Below are 23,107 nucleotides of genomic sequence, written 5' to 3' on the forward strand. Positions count from 1 at the left end.
CACCACCCACTGGAGAGGTTTACATATACTGGTTCAGACTCGATTCTCAGAGACCAGGAGACAAAGAAAGGGCTTTTGGGTCAAGAGCCTGAGTTTAACTGACTCAGGGCCTTCTTTCTGATCCAGGAAATGTACCTTCTGTCCAAGGAGGGGCCCCAATCCTTGTGGAAGGGTCGGAAAAACTTGACTTACTAGGGCCCTGTGAGATTGATGGGTGACCTCTGGCAAGCTTTTTAGCAAGCAAGTAAGTTTTCATATGCTTTTTCTGTAATGCTTTTACCTGAAGAATAAATGTGCTTGCTCAGAAAAGGCTGGATAGTAGCTTATAACTGTGGGCAACACAGTGGTCATAGCCTTTGGAGAGTAAGCAAAGTGTAGACGCTGGTCTGTTGAGGCAGTGTGGCTTGCTGGAGATATTGCATTATAATCTAGGAAGTGGTGCAGCCTTAAAACCCCACTCAAGAGGGAGTGAGATGCGGGTCTCTGTCCAAGAGAGATGACAGTTAGGAGCTGGGAGCCTAAAGTGGGTGCCCTTGGTGGACCACGAAGGGAGAATAAAAGTGCAGTTACCCTGATACTTGGTGTTCTGACTCCAGTTTCCAGTCATAAGTAGCCCTATCACAAAAAACCACCATCACAACAGGCATAAATTGGCACTACGCTAGCAATCTCAGTAGACAAGCCAAAAACTGAATGGACATGATGACTGAGCTACTCTTCCACTGACCTGCTATATGACCTTGGGCAAATCACTTCTGTGCCTCTCTCTTCCCAACCTTTCTTTTATCTAATTAGATTGTCAGCTCTTTGTGGCAGGGAATGTCTTTCCGTATGAATCTGTGCTGCAGTCGCAATTCAGTCACAGTAGCACAAGTGTACAGGCCCACTCGGGACCTGGGTATGTATTCTAGCCTGTGCTGTTGCCCTGCTGCTGAGTCTTCACTGCTATTGTTATTCAGGCTAACTAGATCACAGCTAGTTTGTGTATGTCTACACATACTGCAGTCACACCTCTAATTGCAATGTAGACATAGCCTATATGTTTATGATGTGCCTAGCACAATGGAGCCCTGATCTCAGCTGGGACCTCTAGGTGCTAATAGAATACAAATAATAATTAATAATATTAGGGATCTTAAGTATTAACTGAATTCCTTTCTTCTACAAAAATGCAAATGATTCTGTCTGGTTAAATTTTGGTCTGTGCAGTAGTGAAGAAAACTAATTTAAAACTCTCTTCAGTGACTGAATACATGGACAATCTAAGAGCCCTCCACTTTAAAAAGCAAAAACAAAAAAACCCTGTCTGTTCTTGGTAGACACTGATCAGAGTAGTGAAAGGTTCACTCAATGGTGAAAACTTATCCCTTGGGAATAGGGTTTGCTAACAAGTGCTGTTGGTATTAAGTTGAGCACCAAAAAGAAAGAGGCCTTGTTTCAAAAGCTTGTTTCTTCAAATGGGCTGAAGAACTATCTTCAAGCTATTTATAAACGTCTTAAATATATTTCTTTATTGTTGGTGATTATTGGTCAGTACAATATCTGCTCTCCAGTTCTTCCATCAAGCTTTTTAAAAACTTGCCTTTTGTTTGGTATGTTTCAGTACAACACAAAGGGGAATATTGGCTCAACTAATATGATACACATAAGTTCATATTAGTGTTAGTATTACTATAGCAGCATTCTGCCCTTGTCATAAACCTCGTAACTGATAGCACACACAATTGAAATAAATATCCTTTTTTATCCATAATGCTCATTAACAAGCTTGTATATAGTTGCTGGAGAGAAGATCTCTAACACAATAGGAAATAATTTAAATTATGTTCTTTTCGTACAGTTGGTGCTTGTCAATCCACCACTTGTTGGAGGTGGAAAGAGAGGCCCTGAAGGCATATCTTATGACAAAGAAGCAAAACACCAGATATCAATTTCCCCAATAAGTCCAGCAAGATTTTCAACCAGGAATCAGCAAACATTTCAACTTTACATAGTCAGTTGCATGTAAGCACCCTAGGAATGTGATTAACCTATTTTTTCTGAAGTTTCAACACCAAAAAGAAGGTAGCAGTCTTAGTCGAATAATGAAAATGATCAGATAAGAAACTAATATTTTGAACTGTAAAGTTTGTTGTAGCATTGTGTTGAAATCTCTAATACTTTTCAGAGATGCTGAATAATCTGCATCTCCCATTGACTTCATTTGGAACTGTGGATGCTCCACAAGTCTGAAAAGTCAGTCTCTATGTATCTCAACTGAGGCAGTCAAAAATCACTAGATGCTTTTGAAAATTTTGTTGTTAATCTTATGGGCCTGTTCTTTCAAAGCATTTACAAATAACTTGACTTCAATGACTTATACTCCTGTGAGCAAAATTAAGCAGCTTCTGAAATGCTTTGTAGGATTGTGGCCTTAGAAAGATATAGTGCATTTCAAAGGTACATCATTTTAATAACTGCACTATAAGAGTGCTTTATGACTATTAAGTCAAACTATCAACCCGTGTAATTTCACTGAAGTCAGTGAAGTTACACCAGGAAAGAACTTCATCCACTGAACAGTATGTATCAGCACTTTTTTCTTTTTCTTTTCTTTTTCTTTTCTTTTCTTTTTTTAAAAAAAGAAAGTAATTTAGGCCCTTTCCTTTTGCAATACTTCACTTGTACAGGTCTTATTTTTGGTGAAAAGCTTTAGTAGAAAATATTAGCACTGAAATATAACTATTGGCAAATTGCATTAAAGAGAGTCTTGGCATTTTCTGTCAAAAGTATGCAGCAATGTTGAGTGTACGTGTCTTCAGCAAAGCTGAACAGCCTCTCTGCTGGAATGCTCCTTGGAGGAGCTCCAAGAAATGTCTTTGTAACTGCTGCATGATTTGGCAAACTGATTGTATTCAGCTTCCATAATTCCACAGGGTTAGCAGACCAGCCTTTGCAGGGGTCTGACTGATAAAGTCACAGCTCCATATTGACTGCTGTTGAGGAAACTTGCTAAAATTCCAATAGAACTTTCACCCCTCAACCTCAGAGACTTGCATTATCCAGGTGAGATTTGTTGATCAGTTGCTCCATAGATAACCGTTCCTCTTTTCAGCTTTATCTTGGCACGCAAGTTTCCCTTTATTCAGCCAGATTTGCTCTGCTAGTCTTAGAGTGAAATCCTTGAAATCAAAACATTTGGCATTAGACCTGCAGGAGTACATCTTAACTAGCAAATCAGGATACAAGACATTTTGTTTGACCTTGTTTTCAGTGTGGCGGAATGATGAAGCAATGTAGCTAGCTCAGAATTTGATTTCTTAGTATTGGTCCCTTTGCCTTTTAAGTGTAAATTCTCCTCGTCTTTGAGTCCCCAAAACTCCAACCTTTAGCCTCTTCTTTTCTCTCACTTGATCACATCCTTTGCCATGGTCCAGATTGTCCTGTCCTAAGGTAAAAACCATGGGAGGGAGTTATGGGAGAGAAAGTATTTGTGAGGTATTCTTAGTTGTAAAAGATGGCTTTTGTCTTCCTGTGGAAAAGGCTGCAAAGTCTACCCACATATCTGGCCACTTCACACTCTTCCCATTTCCCTACCCACTGCCTCTGGTCCAGCAACTTCGTGTTCCCAGTGCATTGTCTGATGGTTTTGTGTTGGGGTGGGCTCAGCTCTTTCAAATGTTTATTATTTTTTCCTGCTGCCAAAAGTTTCCTGAGAAACTGAAACAAGAGAAGGAAAATGATAATCCTTAACAGTTTATAGCTCAACCAAACCCAAACTGGATGACACGGAGAAATGAAAGGCATGCGTGTATTCCCAGGCCTGCTCTAATCAATAAAGGTACTAGAGATTCTCAGACAAAAGTTGCAAGAATTTTTTATAATGGGAAGTGTTGTATGCCTTAAATATAAGAGTTCACTCTCTGTCATCCCACCCTATAATATGCATGCATCCTTTTGTCTTTTCTTAAAAATCAGTTCCTTCAAATCCAAAATGTAATTTTATTTTTGTTCTGTGACTTCCCTTAAGTTTGTAAATATCTTGCTAGTATAGAGATTTTTGCCCAAAGCTGAATTCAGTATTTGAGGGGTGGCTGCCAACACGTAAGAGAAAGAAAACGTTTCCTCTCTACTCTGTAATGTGATGTATTTGTGTATGCTGTTCAAAACGCCACTGATTTTACAGTTGCCTTTTCACACCATCAGCTTGTATCTACTGTAAGTCGTATCAGTTGTAACATTCACATCATTGTGCCTCTTTTAGGATTATTGCTTTACAAATATCCTCCTCCCACTGAATGTGTTTCACTCAGTTACTTCCTTATTTGAGATTCCCGCTAGACTCACATCTTGGTCTTGTGCCTCTAATCCAAAAGGATGACATTTTTCCTTGGCAAGGATTTTTAATCTTGGATTACTTCACTGATAGTTATTTCTGCTATTTTATCTCAGCTTTTGTTTGGTCTCAGCATTGCTCTATGATTAACTGTTGTCCATTTACTCTTTTTTTTTTTTTTTTGTCTTGGCCTTCACTGTTTCTTGGACAAATTGCAGACTGACCATTGCTGTCTGTTTTGTTGTGGAACTCTTCAGGTATTTCATGATGTGATTTTCCAGGCTTGTTGTCAATTGTTTTAGCAGCAGCTAATGAGTGAGATGACATCAAAGTATCATACTGAGAGACTGAGGCTTTCAGCTGAAAAGTTTAGTGCAGTTTTGCCTTTCCACTTCGGTATACATTATACAATGGTACTTTAAATATGGGTATAAAAAGGTTACATTCTTCAACTGGGTAGCAAGCAGCTGTACCTGTAACACCTCTGGCTAGGCCATCTCCAAACTCAGATCCCAAATCCTTTGTAAACACTTCATTTCTTACTATGTCTACAGTAGTCATTTTCATTGCCTACAAAGAATACTTAAAAAAACTAACCACCTACAGGCCAGCTCCTGAGCTGTTGTAAATCAGCATGGTTCTGTTGAAGTCAGTGGAACTATGCTGGTATTCACCAGCTCAAGAGCTGTCCCTACATCTGCTATGTCAGGCTTCAAGGTCCACATATAGTAAGACTTCCATGTTGTATCCAGTTTCCTTCCCTCCCCAAGTTCTAGATGCAAAAAAGCTAATGAGAAGGACTCTGTAGTGCAAGTCATAATTTTAACTTTGACAGGGTGGGTTCCCAGAGCCAAGAGCCTTAACTGATTATTATCTAGGATTGTGTTTCATTCTTGAATCTTGGCAACACTGGAGAGCAATCCTGGAGAAATATCTGTTTTACTACTCACATTGCAGGTTTTTAAAGCGTTTTGCTGCTTTCTCTTTCCATGTGATGGCAGAACCCTGTGACTTTTTAAAAGGGAAATCTTCTAATATTGCAAATCCTAACTTTCAAGCCATCTTACTCCACAGCTGTCACAACAAACTTTCTCTTAGGTGTCACTAAATGTATCAGACATCTCTGTTCAGCATGCAAGTTCTTTCCCTTTAGCCTGGGGCTTTTTAGTGTAATCTGATGTTATCCTAACCACTGCATGTATTTCAAAATATATGATTTCCTGCATTCCTTGGAGGACAATCACACTGTACATAGTTGGGGAAATGATACTTCACAGATTTAGACCTTTAGCAATTAAGTGATTATTATCCTAAACCTATTGTTTCCTTTCCGCATTTCCCATAACCATGACCCTTGTGAACTGTGTTCGTTCTGTCTGCATTTTTTTTCAACTGGGATTTTGGGAAACTTTACCACAGTAGAATAGATGAGTTTCTCAGACATTTATTCATTCAAGTTTCTCTCTGTGTGATGCACCGGGCCATGGGTGGTCTTGCCTAATGGTCATAGCAGGAGTCTGGCCTCGTGGTTGGAGCGGAGGTGACTAGAACCCAAATCAGGAGCTGAGTTACCATGCACAGGGGGTTAGCTGGAGCTGAGAGCCAGGAATCAGGATCAGAGGGTCAGAGCCAGAGTATCAGCTGGAGCAGAGGTCTTGAGCGAGGGCCAGGAGCAAGAAGCAGGACCAGAGAGACAGCTGCAGATATGGAATGCTATTAAGCAGTCAGGGACACAGGGCTGCCGCAGAGTTTAAGAAGGTGCCTGCTGGAGTCTTTGGCCAATCAGGGGCCAGGTTAATTAGCTGAGGGGAATGAGCTCCATCTGGGTGACAGTACCCCACTCCTTACGGGGTGCCTCCAGGAGCCCTTGGATCCAGACCGTCAGGATGGGCCTGGTGGAAAACCCATCGTAGGTCTGGGTAGGGTTGCCAACTTTCTACTCGCACAAAACCAAACACCCTGGCCCCGCCCCTGCCCCACCTTCTCTGAGGCCCCGTTCACTCACTCACTCCATCTCCCCTCCCTCTGTTGCTCACTCTTCTCACCCTTACTCACTTGCTCATTTTCACTGTGCTGGTTCAGTGGTTGGAGTGCAGAATAGGGTGCGGGCTCTGGGATGGGGCCAGAAATGAGAGGTTCAGGGTGTGGGAGGGGGCTCCATGCCGGGCAGGGTATTGGGGTGCAGGGGGTGTGTGGGCTCTGGTGTGTGGCCAGGGATGAGGGATCTGGGGTTCAGGAGAGGGCTTTGGGCTGGGGGTTCCGAGTGGGGGAAGGGGTTCCAGGCTGGAGCAGGGGGTTGGGGCATGGGGGGGTGCGGGCTCAGGGGTGGGGCTGGGGATGAGGGTTTTGGGTGCAGGAGGGTGCTCCGGGCTGGGATCGAGAGGTTTGGAGGGCAGGATGGGGATCAGGGTTGGGGCATGGGAGGTGGTCAGGGGTGCAGGCTCCGGGTGTGTGCTGTCCCGTCCACAGGCACTGCCCCCGCAGCTCCTATTGGCCACAGTTCCTGGCCAATGGGAGCTGTGGAGCCGGCACTTGGGGCTAAGGCAGACTCCCTGCTTGCCATGGCTCCGCATGGCTCCCAGAAACAGCAGTATGTCCCCACTCCGGTTCCTACACCTCTACGCATAGCCCCGCTGCACTGCCGACTGCACTTTTAAGGGCCCAGTCAGCAGTGCTGACTGGAGCCACCAGGGTCCCTTTTCAACCGGGAGTTCCAGTCAAAAACCGGACACCTGGCAACCCTAGGTCTGGGGCATGAATGTTCTCCTCAAGTTCCCAAGATTGTTCATCTGGACTCTACCGTTCCCAGTCTGTCAGGTAGAATAGCTTGCCCTGCACCCATTGGAATATAGAATCTGCCTGACTATATATTTTTCCTGGCCTGGACAGTTACCAGTGCGGGCAGTGAGTTGAAGGAGTCCAGAAATAGGTTTCTGTGTGTGATGTCAGGAGAGGGCCATGGAAGGTGGGGTGGATTTTCAGATTCTGGAAGCTATAACTTAAAGGTAGTGGGTTGATTTATTTAATGATTGGGAAGGGACCATTATACTAGTGATCCAATTTTGCTGATGGGCGCTTGGATTTTAATTTCAGGTAGACACCTAGACCTTGTTCCCCACCGCAAAGCTGGATGTGTCCTGCAGTAGATGTTTAACTCAACTGTATGCTGCAGGAGCTGGAGAGTCCACAGGGAAGTCTGGATGAAAGCGTAATTCGCAATTGGCAAAGAAATGGCTTTGCACTGGGGAACTTTTAATACACTCCAGCAGGGTCCACAGGGACAGTTGGTGCATGACATGCTGGTGCACACTAGAATTTACACCCCAACTGGTGCACATCAATGCACCATGTGGACAAGCCCTCAGGTTTCTATTTTTTTAAATCGCCCTAGTTTCTAATTTTATCTTTGTTTTTCTGTAGCGAAGAGTCTGCAAATTAGTTCTAACACCATATTCAAATTCCCTGTTGAAAGCATGTACTTGCTGAACACTTGCTTTGCTTTTTAGTGTCTTATTTTGCAGCCTACGTTCTAACAAAGTGCTGAATTTTGTTTTCAAATGATTGATTAAATATGCTGAGTAATCATTAAGTCCCATTACTGTTAATCTCTCTGGTACAGTTGTTTTCGTTTGCTAAATCTGATTAATATCTGACTATTGGAATATGTAAGGATCAGCACGTTATTTTCCCAGCCGATTCATTGAAATGCTGAATTTCATTTTCCGTGGACTGAGACAACAGATGCTCTGTTCTCCTTCTGCATAAGGAGCAGAGTGCTTGCTGTATTGTATTATAACAGAGCATGATGTTACTTTGTCAAGTAATGAGTGATTCCTACAGTGTATAACGACTGAGCACATCCTGCTGGGCTGCTCCACGAGAGCATTATAAACCTCACTGCCATCCTTGCACCCTTGAACAGTTTTCAATCACAATTCTTACGCTCCTCCCAAAGGGAGGAAGCAAGGCTGTGAACTAGACCTCTGCCACGCATGGTCAGTGGAATTGCTGGGGCATGTGATGGGGAGTATGCTGCATCTGCAAAAGCCTTTAGCCGCACATGTGCTCCCCTTGTGCATTGAGACGCTCCAAGAGGAATTCTGGTACCTAGATACAATTCCGCATGGAGCTCCCCTTGGGGTGGGACCAGTACTCAGAGTGTGGCTGAGCCCTGTACAGTAACTCATCAATTAAAGTCATCCCGGTTAACGTAGTTTCATTGTTACTTTGCTGATCAATTAGAGAACATGCTCGTTTAAAGTTGCGCAGTGCTCCCTTATAACGTTGTTTGGCAGCTGCCTACTTTGTCCACTGCTTGCAGAAAGAGCAGCCCGTTGGAGCAAGCTGGTGGGGGCTTGGAACCAGGGTGGACCAGCAGCCCCCCTATCAGCTCCCTGCTCCCCTAAGTTCCCTGTTTGGCAGCTGTCCAGCAGGCTATCAATTGCCGGGCAAGTCAGGTGTCCCTCCCCCCACTGCCGTGTGCTGCTCCTGCCCTCTGCCTTAGAGCTGCTCCCAGGAGCCTCCTGCTTGCTGTGCAAAGGGTTGGCGGGGGGGAGGGGGAGGGAAGAAGGATGCTAATGTCAGGGTGTCTCCCTCCCATCCTGCTCCTGCCCCCCATCTTCACAGAGCAGGAGGGGGACCCAACAGGGTTCAGCATGGAGGGAGCTTGCTGGCAGCAACTGCTGTCGCAACTTGCTGATCTACTTAAAAAGGCAATGTACTTAGAGTGGGGTCAGCATACTTAAAGGGGCAATGCATGTCTCTCACACACACTGTGTCTCTGTCTCGCTCTGCCATGCTGTCTCTCCTCCCTCCCTCCCTCCATTCGTGCTGCCTTGTACAGTGTGAGGCTACAGTAGCAACAATGTGTTAACCCTTGAGAGCTCAGCCGAGTGCTAGTTCATCATTTAGCAGTAAGGCATTCCCTGGGAAATATCCCACCCTCTTCCACCCTCTGACTTCACCATTTCAACCAAGCTTCACAATCATCATTGCGGTGCACAGTATTAAATTGTTTGTTTAAAACTTAAACTGTGTGTATATATGTGTGTGTGTGTGTATACACATAGTAAACATAGTAAATACACACACACATAAAATAGTCTTTTGTCTGGTGAAAATTTTTTCCCTGGAACTTAACCCCCCCATTTACATTAATTCTTATGGGGAAATTGGATTCACTTAACATCGTGTAGCATTTTTCAGACACATAACTACAATGTTAAGTGAGGAGTTACCGTAGCAGCAATCTCCTGGTGAAGAATGCATTTCTGAGTTAAGGAGTTCAGTTTTCCAACTAAAAAAAATACAGTAAGTTGAAAATTTGTGTCTAGATGCATTTGCAAACTTTATTTTTTTAAACTTGTGTTTCCCATATAAAAACTCCTAACTGCATCAGCTTTGTTCAGGTGATTGCAAACACTAACCCCCCTTCCCAAAACCTCTCAAATCTTGATGCTAACTCTGCTAAATCCTTGTCTTAACATTGCAGTTGTTCAGTTTATGGCAAAAATCAGATTAGCTCATTTACTTGCTTATCATCCCCACAAACTTGGCAAAATCAGAGGAAAGTGAACAGAGCAGTCCTGAGAAAATTACTAATGTCTCTACCAGAGGGTGGCTAGGAGCCTGTAATTAACCAGTCCAAGGAGAAGGAACATGGGGAAAACATACTGCTTAGCAATAAAAACATGCTAGTATTCTGGCTGTAGTGTAACCATATACACCTCTACCCTGATAGAACATGACCCAATATAACACAAATTTGGATACAATGTGATAAAGCAGCGGGGAGCCCCGGGCCTTTTAAAGTGCCACCTGAGCCCCGCTGCTTTACCACGTTATATCTGAATTCGTGTGGAGCCCTGGGTCCTTTAAATCCCTGCCTGAGGTATGGCAGCCAGGCTTGGGCGGTGATTTAAAGGGCCAGAGGCTCCAGCTGCTGCGGGGAGCCCCGGGCCCTTTAAATCCCTGCCCGAGCCCCACTGCCGGAGCTCTGGTGGTGATTTAAAGAGCCTAGGGCTCCCCGCAGCAGCTGGAGCACCGGGCCCTTTAAATCACCGCTGGGGAAGCCGGTCCAGTCTGGCATGGCGTACCGGCCTGAACCAGATATAACGCGGTCTCACCTATAAGGTGGTGAGATTTTTTGGCTCCCAAGGACTGTGTTATATGGGGTAGAGGTGTAATAAACAATAACTTAATCTATACCTCTGCCTTTATAGTTCCCTCTCTGAATGCCCTGAGGTAATTCTCAAACTCATCTGCTCTTTCATTCTGTGCCTCTAAGGCCTTTGCACTGTCAGCATCCCAGAAGAGATTATGGATCCTCTTCTGGATCTCAATTTAAAAGTCTAGCAATTGGGTCTCCCAAAAATGATGTGGGCTGGCCTCTTCTGTTCCCTTTGACTCCAAGGTCCACAGGCTATGCTACTTTTTCATATGTTTAGGTATACACATGCTTTCTTTAAGTAGCACAAAGGACACGTCTATCCTGCCTATGTGCTAAGTGCTTACTAGCTTACTACTGAAATCATTGCTCGAGCTCCTTCCAACATGCTACCAAGCCAGACCCTCACAATCTAGTGGTCTCCTTACCATAGAGGACCCGATATGGGAGAAAGAAGACCCCTTGAGCCCTGAAGCCTTTCCTTTGTCTCTGTGGTGGATATATGAACACCAATGTGCTCTTCCTAGAGAGAGTCTACATGGGGAAGGAGCACATCCCCTCATAGCTGCTATATGATCAAGAGGAAGGTATTGTAGTTTTTATGGTCACTGAGACTGCTCTGGATGGATATGATTCTGCAGTAAGATCTTGAGAAACATCAAAGTATCTTTACAGTTTGGATACCTTGGCTACTGTGCATTTCCAAATTTTAAAGGGGTCTAGGTTTCTTGTAAGTTTAACACCTAAATGTATTGGGTATCTAATATTTAGAGGGCTTGCTGTTGTTCTTAACTCTATGGTTCTTGAAAGGTAATATGCAGTCAAACCAGTGTGTGCCTGCAATCTTTACCTAAACAAAGATTTTTGTGTGGAAATATAAATACAGTAACTCCCCACTTAATGTCCTCTCGCTTAACATTGTTTCAATCTTACGTCCCTGCTCCATTACAGAACATGCTCGTTTAAAGTTGTGCAATGCTCTGCTATAACGTTGTTTGGCTGCCAGCTTTGTCCACGGCTGGCAGCCCCCTATCAGATTCCCTATGCCCCTCCCAGCGCCTCCCGCCCGCTGGAGGACCCCGCGGATCAGTACCTTCCCTCTGCTCCCCCGCCTCCTGCCTGCGACAATCAGCTGGTTTGCAGCATGCACGAGGGACGTGGGAGGAGGGAGGATGTGGTTTGCAGGCTCCCCCTGCCTCCTGAATGCCGCAAACCAGCTGATTGCCATGGGCAGGAGGCAGGGGAGGGAGGGGGGAGGCTTTGCGACTTTCAGGAAGGAGAGGGGAGGAGTGAGAACAGGGCGTGCAGCCTCCCCCCTGCCTCCTGCCTTTGGCAATCAGCTGGTTTGCGGCGTTCAGGAGGAAGGGGGAGCCTGCGTGCTGTGTCCTCGCTCCTCCCCTCTCCCTCTGCCTCCTGAATGCTGCAAACCAGCTGATTGCCACGGGCAGGAGGCAGAGGAGCTAGGACGCAGTGTGCGGAGTAAAGGAGGAGGAGGTGGGAGGGGGGAGAAGAGGCAGGTTAAAGGTGGGGACTTGGGGGAGGGGTGGAATGGATGGGCTGAGGGTTGAGCCCCCCACCTCCGGCAAAGTCGGTGCCTGTGCTTGCAAGAACAGCAAGAGGAGCAGTGGAACAATTCACCCTCTTCCACTCTCTGATTCCACCACCTCAACCAACTTCATACTCAGCAGTGATGATTGTAGTATTAAATTGTTTCTTTAAAATTGTTTAAAATGTATATAATGCCTTTTGTCTGGGAATTTTTTTTTCCCTGGAACCTAACCCCCCTATTTACATCAATTCTTATGGGGAAATTGGATTCGCTTAACATCATTTTGCTTAAAGTCGCATTTTTCAGGAACATAACTACAGCGTTAAGTGAGCAGTTACTGTATACATTTAAAGATGGTGAAACTAATGAAGGAGAAGAAAGGGTTCAGGGCACGAGGAGTAGAAAAAAGAATAGATATCGGGTCAGCAGTAGTCAGATTAAAAAGCACCTTTGGAATAATGAAGTTCTAAGATGGATTTTAAAAAAAAGAGCTGAGAAATGGACTAAGATGGAGGTTAAGGAGAAGTGAGTACATCAACATAGGGTCCACTGCAAGAAATGTGTGTTCAGAAAAAGGGTTGAGGAGTTCTTAAATACAATTTGGGCATTTGCTCTTAAGGATTTTAAAAACTGAGTGTTAGCTTGGTGTAGGTCTGACAGCCATCAGACTGAATTGCTGTACGACTTTGAGCAACAGGAATATATTCAGGGTTGTCCTATGGCCTGTGTTGGAGGTCAGACTACATGATCATAGCAATCCCTTCTGGATTTATAATCTATGAAGTCATAAAGTCTTGCTGAAAACTTACCTACCGCACAGGGCTATTGAGAATTAATAAAGTAATGTTTGTACAGTGCTTTTGAAAAGCTGTACAGCGGTATATTTGAGTATTCTACTGTTTTTACTGGTAACCTCCATGTATGTACGCATGTGTCCATAAAAATTTTTCAAGTCAGTGATGATAAAATGAATAGTACATGTATCCAGAAATAGTTGTTAAATGAATAGAGGTGAAGAAGAATACCTGAAAATATAATGTGGACAGCTTAAAATAATACTTTGGCAGTAGAGCACTTTTTTCATTTCCAAAGCACTTTACAAGCATTCACTCAATTAGTCCCTCTCCCCTGTACAGAACAATTATTACCAAGAATTATATCCATTGTAGAGTAAACTGTACATTTTGCATTTAGAATTAAGGTTTTGCTAAATAAACGTGTTTTGTTCTCTCTGAAAAATATAATTTTTTGCTATTGGTTATAAAGAGTGCATAAATGTGTGAAAGGAGTATATCAAACCCTTCATGGACTAATTGGCATAGTATTCTTATTTTTAAAAAGGTCTCAATATCTGTAGATTTAGGGCCATCTAAAGGGTTTTATTTTTCATTATTAAACTTTTTAAAAGTGTTTAATATCTAAGAGCATAATATTTAACATTCAGATAGCAGCTCAATTTAAATTCAAAGGAAGTGTAACAATTCTATCCTCTTGTGTATAGGAATGAAGAGTTTTACATATTCTACTTTCCAATTCTTTTATGATCAAAAACACAACTAAGAAACTTACAAGCTTTCAAATGCTTCCAGAAGTTCCTGGGTCAGTTTACTTGTATTTTAGACAAACTGTTTTTTTTAAAGAGGTTGACAACTTGATGGAGATAAAACTAGTTGAGAACATCTAAAGTAGGGATAATGAAGATAGTTGCTGTCTTTTAAAGCATATGGCTTTAACAAAGATAAATATAGGTACCTAAAACAAATGTCACACTTGTGCAAATATCTGGACTCAGACATAGAGATGCTATATTGTGAAATATCTGGTCACACTCTGGTAACTGAAGCCATGTCCTCAGTGTTATTTGACTGGCAGACTAGAGAATGCCAATATTCAACATGTTAATCAGAAGAGAAGTAACATGTTGGTAATGTATAATGGTTCTTCAGAGTACAATAGGAGATTACAGGAATGTGGGTACTGTATAGTGCATACCAGATACCTGGCAGGTATGCATTCCAGATTATTGAATTGTTAAATATTATTCAAGGGTAGAAGTTATGGGTTTTGTGGGCTGAGAAGCCTTGAACCAGGCACTCAGGGCCTGATTTTCAGAGGTGTTAAGCACCCCCAGCTCCCATTGACATCAGAAATTCCGGCCCCAAGTGACTGGCTAGGAAACCTACTTCTCAGTTTGACCTCACATCTCTTATTCTTATCTCTTGGTGGCATTGGGATTTATTTAACATTTTTAAATTGCTTTGAGATCTTGGTATTAAAAGTATTATAAAAAAAGTGCATATTATTGATTTATAGAGATGGTCAGTCTGAAATAATTTTATTCACAAGAGATTCAGAAGACTTTTTGTTCAGATGTATTGTGTGCTGACAGTAGTAATGCACTTTGTCCAGTGCTGGGTTAGCAGTAGGGGCCAATCCTGCTTCTAGTGGAATCAGTGGCAAACATCCCATCGACTTAAATGGAAGTAGCATTGAGTTTTTATTTAGTGCAGAATACTATTATTTAAAGAAATGTTGCATTCCAGTGGGTGAAATGTCTTTTTAAACAGCAATAAAGTTTGTGTCCAGTTGTTCAAGTATCTTTTTGTGTTTGTCTACAATAATTCTGTCTCTAAGTTGAGTTTACTTCTCCGCCACTTGAGTTTGCTTTGATCAGATTTGTTTTTATCTTAGCCTGCTTGATAAATAACAAGAGTATCGCTGATAGCTGAATGATTTAAAATAGTGTTTTTCCTCCCTCCAACAGGGCATCTGAGTAAAAGAAAAGGAAGGAAAATGAAATTCCTATTCTTAATAGCTTTCATCCATCTCTTACCACAATGCATCGGGAAACCTTTAAGGTGGGATGACTGCCACCAACACACATTCAAAGAAATTAAAAGAGAAATAGCTGGGTATTCCGATATTGCCAAGGCTATTATCAACCTTGCTGTTTATGGCAATGCCCAGAACAGATCCTATGAAAGACTGGCACGTTTTGTTGACACCATTGGACCTAGACTCAGCGGCTCCAAAAATCTAGAGATGGCCATCAAATACATGTTCAGTGTCCTGCAGGAGGATGGGCTGGAAAATGTCCACCTCGAGCCTGTAAAAGTGCCTCACTGGGAGAGAGGAGAAGAGTCTGCTATGATGTTGGCACCAAGGAACCACAGCATTGTTATATTAGGACTTGGAAGCAGTGTTGCAACTCCTCCAGAAGGTAACACTTTACTACCTTTTGGCTTTATTATATGTTACTTTTAAAAACCAAAATGTATAATGGTACTAAAAGAATCTTCCAGATCATGTCAGTAGACAAGGTAGTCCTCTCCTTCTGCCATAAAAATGCTGTGAGCCAGAGAGAACTCTCGTTCTGGAACTTTCTGTGTGAGGTGTTACTTTAGGAACTTGCACTGTATTTAACCGGAGTTGGCAAAGCTGCTTAAGTTTGGCCTGATTTTATTATTATTATTGTTATTATTTATTATTATTCTTTGAACACTAAAACTGTAGCCTGTTCTCAAAAGAAGTCATCTCTTTCTGTATCTGTCTGCTTGAGGTTTTGCCATGATTGCCAATTAAAGGCAAAATGGTAGTCTGCCTCAGTGACCATTCTGCTTCTGGTAATTTAGAGAAATTTGGACTGCCTCAAATCAGTTTACTAAACTGTGGTGCCTCAAATGCTAATGCCTTGTGAACTCAGCTTTCTAATCTAGACAAAAGGGATGGGGCAGCATTGTCCAGGGAGTCGTACCATATACAACTATTGTGTGTTCCTCATATAGTCTTATTTCCATAATACTTTATGCTATTTAGTATTATCCTTTGTGAAAATGATCTTGGTTATGAAAGCTGATCAGTAAATTTTAATAAAGGCTAATTTTATTTCTTAAACTGTAAACTCATCTTGGCAGGAGGGAGGTATGTGTATGCGTACGAAGTGCCTAGCACATGATGAGCACTACTGAAATACATATTGTAAAAGCAATTTCATTTTTGCTTGGGAAATTTTACATTACAGTGTGCAAGTAAGGAACCCAGGACAAATTGGAAATTTAAAATGTAAATGGAAAATCAGTGTCATGATTTGGTGTCAGGACAACTTGTTGTTATACATTTGTCAATTTTGGAAGGGAAGGGGAGATGATGGTAGGGTTGCCAGGTGCCCAGTTTTTTACCAGAAAGTCTGGTTGAAAGTGGACCTGTACAGTGTCCAGTCAGATGTACTGATCAGACATCAAAAGTCTGGTTATCGATGGGGGGAGGGAGATGCCAAATCATCAACTGCTCAGCTGGGGCCACCTCCTACCTGCATCTCATCCACTCAATGTGCAGTGTTAGTCAAAAAAGTGAACAGAATGTTTAGAATCATCAAGAAAGGGATAGATAATAAGACAGAAAATATCATATTGCTTCTATATAAATCCATGGTACCCCCACATCTTGAACACTGCATGCAGATGTGGTCACCCCATCTCAAAAAAGATATACTGGAATTGGAAAAGGTTCAGAAAAGGGCAACAAAAATGATTAGGGGTATAGAATGGATTCTGTATGAGGAGAGAATAATAAGACTTTTCAGCATGGAAAAGAGGTGACTAAGGGGGGATATGATAGAGGTCTATAAAATCATGAGTGGTATAGAGAAAGTAAATAAGGAAGTGTTATTTACTCCTTCTCATAATACAAGAACAAGGGGCCACCAAATGAAATTAATAGGTAGCAGGTTTAAAACAAACACAAAGTATTTTTCCATGCAATGCACTGTCAACCTCTGGAACTCCTTGCTAGAGGGTGTTGTGAAGGCCAATACTATAACGGGGTTCAAAAGGGAGCTAGATAGATTCATGGAAGCTAGGTCCATCAATGGCTATTAGCCAGGATGGGCAGGATTGGTGTCCCTAGCCTCTGTTTGCCAGAAGTTGGGGTTGGGTGACAGGGCATGGATCACTTCATGATAACCTGTCTGTTCATTCCTTTTGGGGCACCTGCCATTGGCCACTATCGGAAGACAGGATACTGGGCTTGATGGACCTTTGGTCTGACCCAGTATGGCCATTCTTATGTTCATGGGCAGTCAGTTAGCAGGCTCCACATCAGGCTGCAGCTCCCGTCCCAGCCTCCTGAGCAGAGGGAGCCCAGCTGGGAGTGGGGGTGGGGACTGGAGGGGGTGGGGAGAGAGCAGTGAGTGATAATGGGAGGAGGTAGAGGAGCAAGCCTGGGGCAGGGCCTGGGGGAAGAGGTGGAGCAGGGTGGAGGGTCTGGTTTTCAGAAATTAGAAAGTTGACAACCCTATGATGGGGGGGGGGGGGTAAACTTGTGCCTAAAATGAGAAAACAATTAAGAAACATTAGTAAAATCAGCCTACTAGCCCATAATATTTATAAGGCTTAGTGTTTGTAAAACATATTTATAGTGTAGGTTAAACCCATTCATTAGGTGTTTAGTTTTTTTTCATCCATTCCACTTCCTATCCAAGCTACTTACAAAGAAAACGAAAACCATGTTCCCACTCTCAATCTAGAGTCATTGATGAGCACCTCAGTAAGAAAACTAGTCCATGCACAATTTGCCTTCCTCAGTTATTTAGTTATTTACACTTGCCTTGTCTTACTCCTCTAGTTTTTTCAGGGAGACACTAAGTTAGCACCTTCTTAAATGGGCTCCACCTCTAATCAGGTTCTTCTCCTTCATTTGACTTCAAATGCGCTGACTGTTGAAATATAATTGCTGTAGACAATAGTCTGGCTCCCAGCCAGGAGAACTGTTTTGTCAGGAGAGGTTGGCTTGGCAACAAAGTCACATGGCATTGATTTGTGCATGTATGGGGAAGCTGGCAAGGGTGTCACCTGACAAAGAGAGAGAGTCATAAAGAGGGAGGACATGGACTTTCTGGGGTTATTGGCCATTTTCTCTCTAGCTGAAAAGTAGAGAGGAGCAACCCTGTATATAGGGGCCTGCATTAGATGTGGGCATGAAGGGGCTGTCTGCTTTCCTGTGCTCAGTTGGCCCCAGGACTCCCAAGAGAAGCGGTCAGAGTAGTCAGGGGCAAAGGAAGCAAGCTGACCTAGGGAGAAAAAGACTCCATATTGTAGCCCTCAGTCCATGCAGTGAAGCAGAAGTACTCTGGACAGCCCAACAGACACTGACTCCCTCCTTCACCCCTAAAGAATGGCGTGGGGAAGAAAATGAGCAGAGAAATGTATAGGGTTTCGTTTTCAGTATGATCTATAGTCTCTTGTGCATAATGTGAGTAAATAAAGGAGCAAATGTGTTTAGACTTGAGCACGGAGATGATGAGTGTAAGTCATGTGCTTCATAACCACTACATGCCTCCAAAGGAAAGTAAACTATGAACCAGAAGCTTCATACCTTTTGGGGTGGAGTTCTGGGAACTGGAGTGTTTAAGTACAGGGGAGTTTGAGGAGTCCGGATTTCGCCCAGAGGGTCTAGGTGGCTGGACTGCAGGTTCCAACTCTCAGGAGGGAGTTAAGGGGGAGTGATTTTTATGCATTATGGGCATGTGCCTAGGGATCCTGGGATTGGGGCAGTGGCTGGGCTCTGTTCAGGCTTTGTAAGCTGAAAACACCCAGGGACTGAGAAGCATGGATTCCTCTCAGAGCAGTCCAAGGGTGGCTGGAAGGGAGCACCCAGCCAACTTTAACTAATGTTATGTCACCCCAAGATCAGTCTGTCTGTTTGGGCTGTGACACTGGGGAAGATATGCAGAATTGCTAAGTTTTAGTGAGCTCCTGACCTGCACTTTCTCTGATAGTTGAAGTAACTGCACAATTTAGGAGGTGCCTGGAAGGGAAATCCCCACTGCACAGGACTCCTAAGACAATCCAACAAGGGGGTTTAGAAACTGTGCTGCTTAGAGAGGTGCCCACTCTAACAAGCACCTTAGTTTCAAACTTGAGACTGAAAATATATTGCCAGGTCTAGTCTACACTACAGAGTTAGGTCGAAATAAGGCAGCTTATGTCGACCTAACTGTGCAAGTATCTGCACTTAAATTTCACTCCCGCTGAAGTAACTGCCCTGCGATGCTGATTTAATAACTCCACCTCCATGAGTGGTGTAGCTGTAGTTAGGTCAACTGTAATTGACTTTCAGGAGCCATCCGACAATGCCCCGTGCTGACAGTACAATCGATATAAGCGCTCCTGGTGAGGACGTGCACCACTGACACAAGGAACAAAGTGTAAACATGCACAAGCGATGTAATGACTGTGGCCGCTGTATGCCAACGTACGTTAGGTCGACTTAATCTTGTAGTGTAGAAATGGTTTCAAACTGTTTTCTAAGATGGTGTTTGTCATTTCTGACTTCTGGGCAATTCATTTCCCAGACCTACTCCCTTTCTCCCAGATAGTGCTGTTTCCTGTGTCCTAATACCCAGAAACGAAGGAAGGAAGGAGCTACAGTAAATCACTTGTGAAATATTCTAATTAATCCCCTCAGAGATTTATCAGCATTATTGATTTTTCATTTTATCCAAGAAGTTGTGGGAGTGATTCATCCTTTGCTTGAAATACTGTAACTAAAAGTCCATGAAGAAACATCTGAGTCTTCAAGCATTGAATTGCTATTGGCTCATGGAAATGAGCATTTTAAAGATCCACAAATGTCATGGCTGGAGAGTCTTGCCCGCATGCTCAGGGTTCAGCTGATCGCCATATTTGGGGTCGGGAAGGAATTTTCCTCCAGGGTAGATTGGCAGTGGCCCTGGAGGTTTTTCGCCTTCCTCCGCAGCATGGGGCAGGGGTCACTTGCTGGAGGATTATCTGCTACTTGAAGTCTTTAAATCAGGTTTTGGGGACTTCAACAGCTGAGTCAAGGGAGAGAATTATTTCAGGAGTGGGTGGGTCAGCTTTTGTGGCCTGCATCTTGCGGGAGGTCAGACTAGATGATCATAATGGTCCCTTCTGATCTTAAGTTCTATGATTCTATGAAATGTCATGCTTAGTTTCTCTTTGGAAAAGACATTGCTGTAAACCTACAGATTTAGCTATTAGAACTTCCCAGTCAATGTAATGTTGATTTTTCTCCAAACTTTTACAGAATAGCTTGTCTGAAGACTCATTTTTTTAGGAAATGCATACAACAATTCATTTGATGTTGGAGCATTCCCAGTGTTTTGTTCTGCTGGGGAATGATAACTTTCACTTAGGATCTGATGCACTTTGTCAAGGAAGCAAAAGGCAGAGCCTTTTTGTCCAAGGAAGATGGTGCAAGGATCAGACCATTTTTGAACTCCAATCTCCATACTTTTTTACACTCTTTCTGTATGAGTAATATAATAAATATAGCTATAATTACTGCTAGCCTGCTTCAGGGTAGTACTGCCTGGGCTAAGTATTATGTTAAGATGCCATGTTTCCAAATTCAGTCTCTTAAGTAAACAAATAAATAAATAAAATAAAACGAGGTAGGGAGCGAAGGCTTGAATGCTTTAGTAAAGAACAAATGTATTTTCACTTTGTGTACTCCAAGATTTTAAGGTATTTTGCTCAAATGAAAGAATTCCCCTTTGAGCAAAAAGTAAAGATGGGAAAATTTCAGCCCCAAAGGTAAATGTTTAGGCAATTATTAGGAGATTAAAATGGAAATTGTTTCACAGTCTTAAATTCTTCTTTCATTTTTAATTATTTTTATTGTTGTTACTTTTATAAAGGATTTTCTGCCTCAGAGCTGATTTTTCTAAGAGACTTTTCAGTTAGTCAGTTTCTTCGTTGTCAGAGTAGATAGGGAACAGTAAAATTGACTAGACACATAGTAGAAAATAAGCAGCCTGGAAAAAATACAGAAACATGTATTTTGTAAGCTGCTTCAATTTCAGTACTAGTGGTGTACTTGTAACAATAGTAGGTCCCAACTTTCAAAGAAAAATGTAGGTTTTTTTCCCCCCAAGTTGACACAGTTCCTTTTAAGTATCGCAGGTGCTTTAATTCCTTTGAGAAATCTGTGATTCTGACATTTGTCTGCAGGGCTCGGTTTCAAGGAAAGGCTGGCTCAATAATGGAGGTTCATCAGAGACCTAGTTTTCACTTTTCCTTTGATCTAGCCATAATGCCGAGACTCTCATGTCTGCATTAGTGAGGCAAAAAAATATCCCTATGAGTCTCCCAAAGAGGTCAGCAGGAGTTGAAAATACTCAGCACCTCGTAGAGCTGGGTTCAGAGCTAGTATTTTAAATTGAATGTTACCAAGAGCTAACAAGCTAGAGGTTTACCATATTTAGGCATTGTCCCGATCTTATTTCCAGTGTTTCAATATTGGCAAAACATACAGATTCTATATGGAGACTGTGTTGATTTCCAGTAGTACTGATTATACCCCCAAAAACTTTGAAGGAAAATAGATATAATTGCTGCTTTGGGGATCCCATAATTGAGTAAAAATAGTAGTTTAGCAGATGTTCTACCATGAAGCTATCAAAGAACTCGTATTTGTGTATGTTAAAATGAATTTTATTTTTCCTGATAGATATCTTCCTCTGTTATCTCATTTTAGAGGGACACTGACTAGTAGAATAAGCCCCCACATATAACCTAACTTAAACATTTCCTATAGCGAGGAATATTTTCTGATTTCTATTTATTTTCTGTTTCAAAGAAACTGAAATCTAAAGAGAGGAAGGTATAATATTTTAGCAGAAACTAGGGCTGTTGATTAATCGCAGTTAACTCACATGATTAACTAAAAAATTAACTCTGATTAAAAAAAATAATTGTTAAACAATAAAATACCAATTGAAATTTATTAAATATTTTTGGATGTTTTTCTACATTTTCAAATATATTGATTTCTATTACAACACAGAATACTAAGTGTACAGTGCTCAGTTTATATTATTATTTTTTATTACAAATATTTGCACTGTAAAAATGATTAACAAAAGAAATAGTATTTTTCAAGGACAGTAGTGCAATCTCTTTATTGTGAAAGTGTAACTTACACCAATGTGAGATTTCTAAGGACAGATATAGCAAGGTTTAAGAATCTAAAGTGCCTTCCAAAATCTGAGAGTGACGAGGTGTGGAGAATGCTTTGAGATGTCTTAAAAGAGTAACACTCCGATGTGGAAACTACAGAACTCAAACCACCAGAAATCAACCTTCTGCTGGTGGCATCTGACTCTGATGATGAAAATGAACATGTGTTGGTCCACTCTGCTTTGGATCGTTATCGAGCAGAATCCGTCATCAGCATGGACGTATGTATTCTGGAAAGGTGGTTAAAGCATGAAGTGATATATGAATCTTTAACACATGTCATGTAAATATCTTGTGATGCTGGCTACAACAGTGCCATGCGAATGCCTGTTCTCACTTTCAGGTTACATTGTAAACAAGATGTAGGCAGCATTATCACCTGCAAATTGTAACCAAACTTGTTTGTTTGAGCGATTGGCTGAAGTAGGACTGAGTGGACATTGTTTTATTTTTGAATGCAGTTATTTTTTGTACATAATCCTTCATTTGTAAGTGAAACTTTTTTTATAAAGAGATTGCACTACAGTGCTTGTATTAGGTGAATTGAAATATAGTATTTCTTTTGGTTTTTACAGTGCAAATATTTGTAATAAAAATAAATATAAAGTGAGCACTGTACACTTTGTATTCTGTGTTGTAATTGAAATCAATATATTTGAAAATGTAGAAAACATCCAAAAATATTTAAATAAATGGTATTCTATTATTGTTTAACAGTGCGATTATTTGCGATTAATCTTTTTAATTGCTTCACAGCCCAAGCAGAAACCAATTGTGGTTGTTTAAAAACAAACACTGTTAACAAACAATTATTGGCTCTGATCCTGATCCTATTGAAGTCAGTGGCAGTTTTACTGCCTACTTTAGTGGGAATAGCCCTATTATTCCTAAAATTGTGTTGACATCTGTAGTGATGCTATTAAGAGTGAGTATATCAAAAACAAATTGGCTGTTTAACATTGTTTCATAAGCAAATCAACAAAATTATTGTTTTTTTCTAAACAAAAGGATGAAATGGGTGAAAAACATGTCAGATTTTGAAGAGAGATTATACTAGCAAGGACCCTTCGTACACCTTA

The 23,107-nt window shown here is 41.9% G+C and overlaps 1 protein-coding gene across 2 annotated transcripts in view; it reads left to right on the forward strand.

Moving 5' to 3' along the window:
• The window catches only part of CPQ (carboxypeptidase Q), a 248,519-nt gene that overhangs the window by 35,150 nt on the left and 190,262 nt on the right, over window positions 1–23,107 (forward strand). For both annotated transcript variants that reach the window (XM_039527638.1, XM_039527636.1), the window contains exon 4: window positions 14,795–15,250. In XM_039527638.1, the coding sequence (XP_039383572.1) occupies window positions 14,795–15,250 (456 nt within the window). The remainder of the gene's footprint in view (window positions 1–14,794; window positions 15,251–23,107) is intronic.

The sequence above is a fragment of the Mauremys reevesii genome, linkage group 2 (genome assembly GCF_016161935.1).
Source record: "Mauremys reevesii isolate NIE-2019 linkage group 2, ASM1616193v1, whole genome shotgun sequence".
In the NCBI taxonomy this organism is placed as follows: domain Eukaryota; kingdom Metazoa; phylum Chordata; order Testudines; family Geoemydidae; genus Mauremys; species Mauremys reevesii.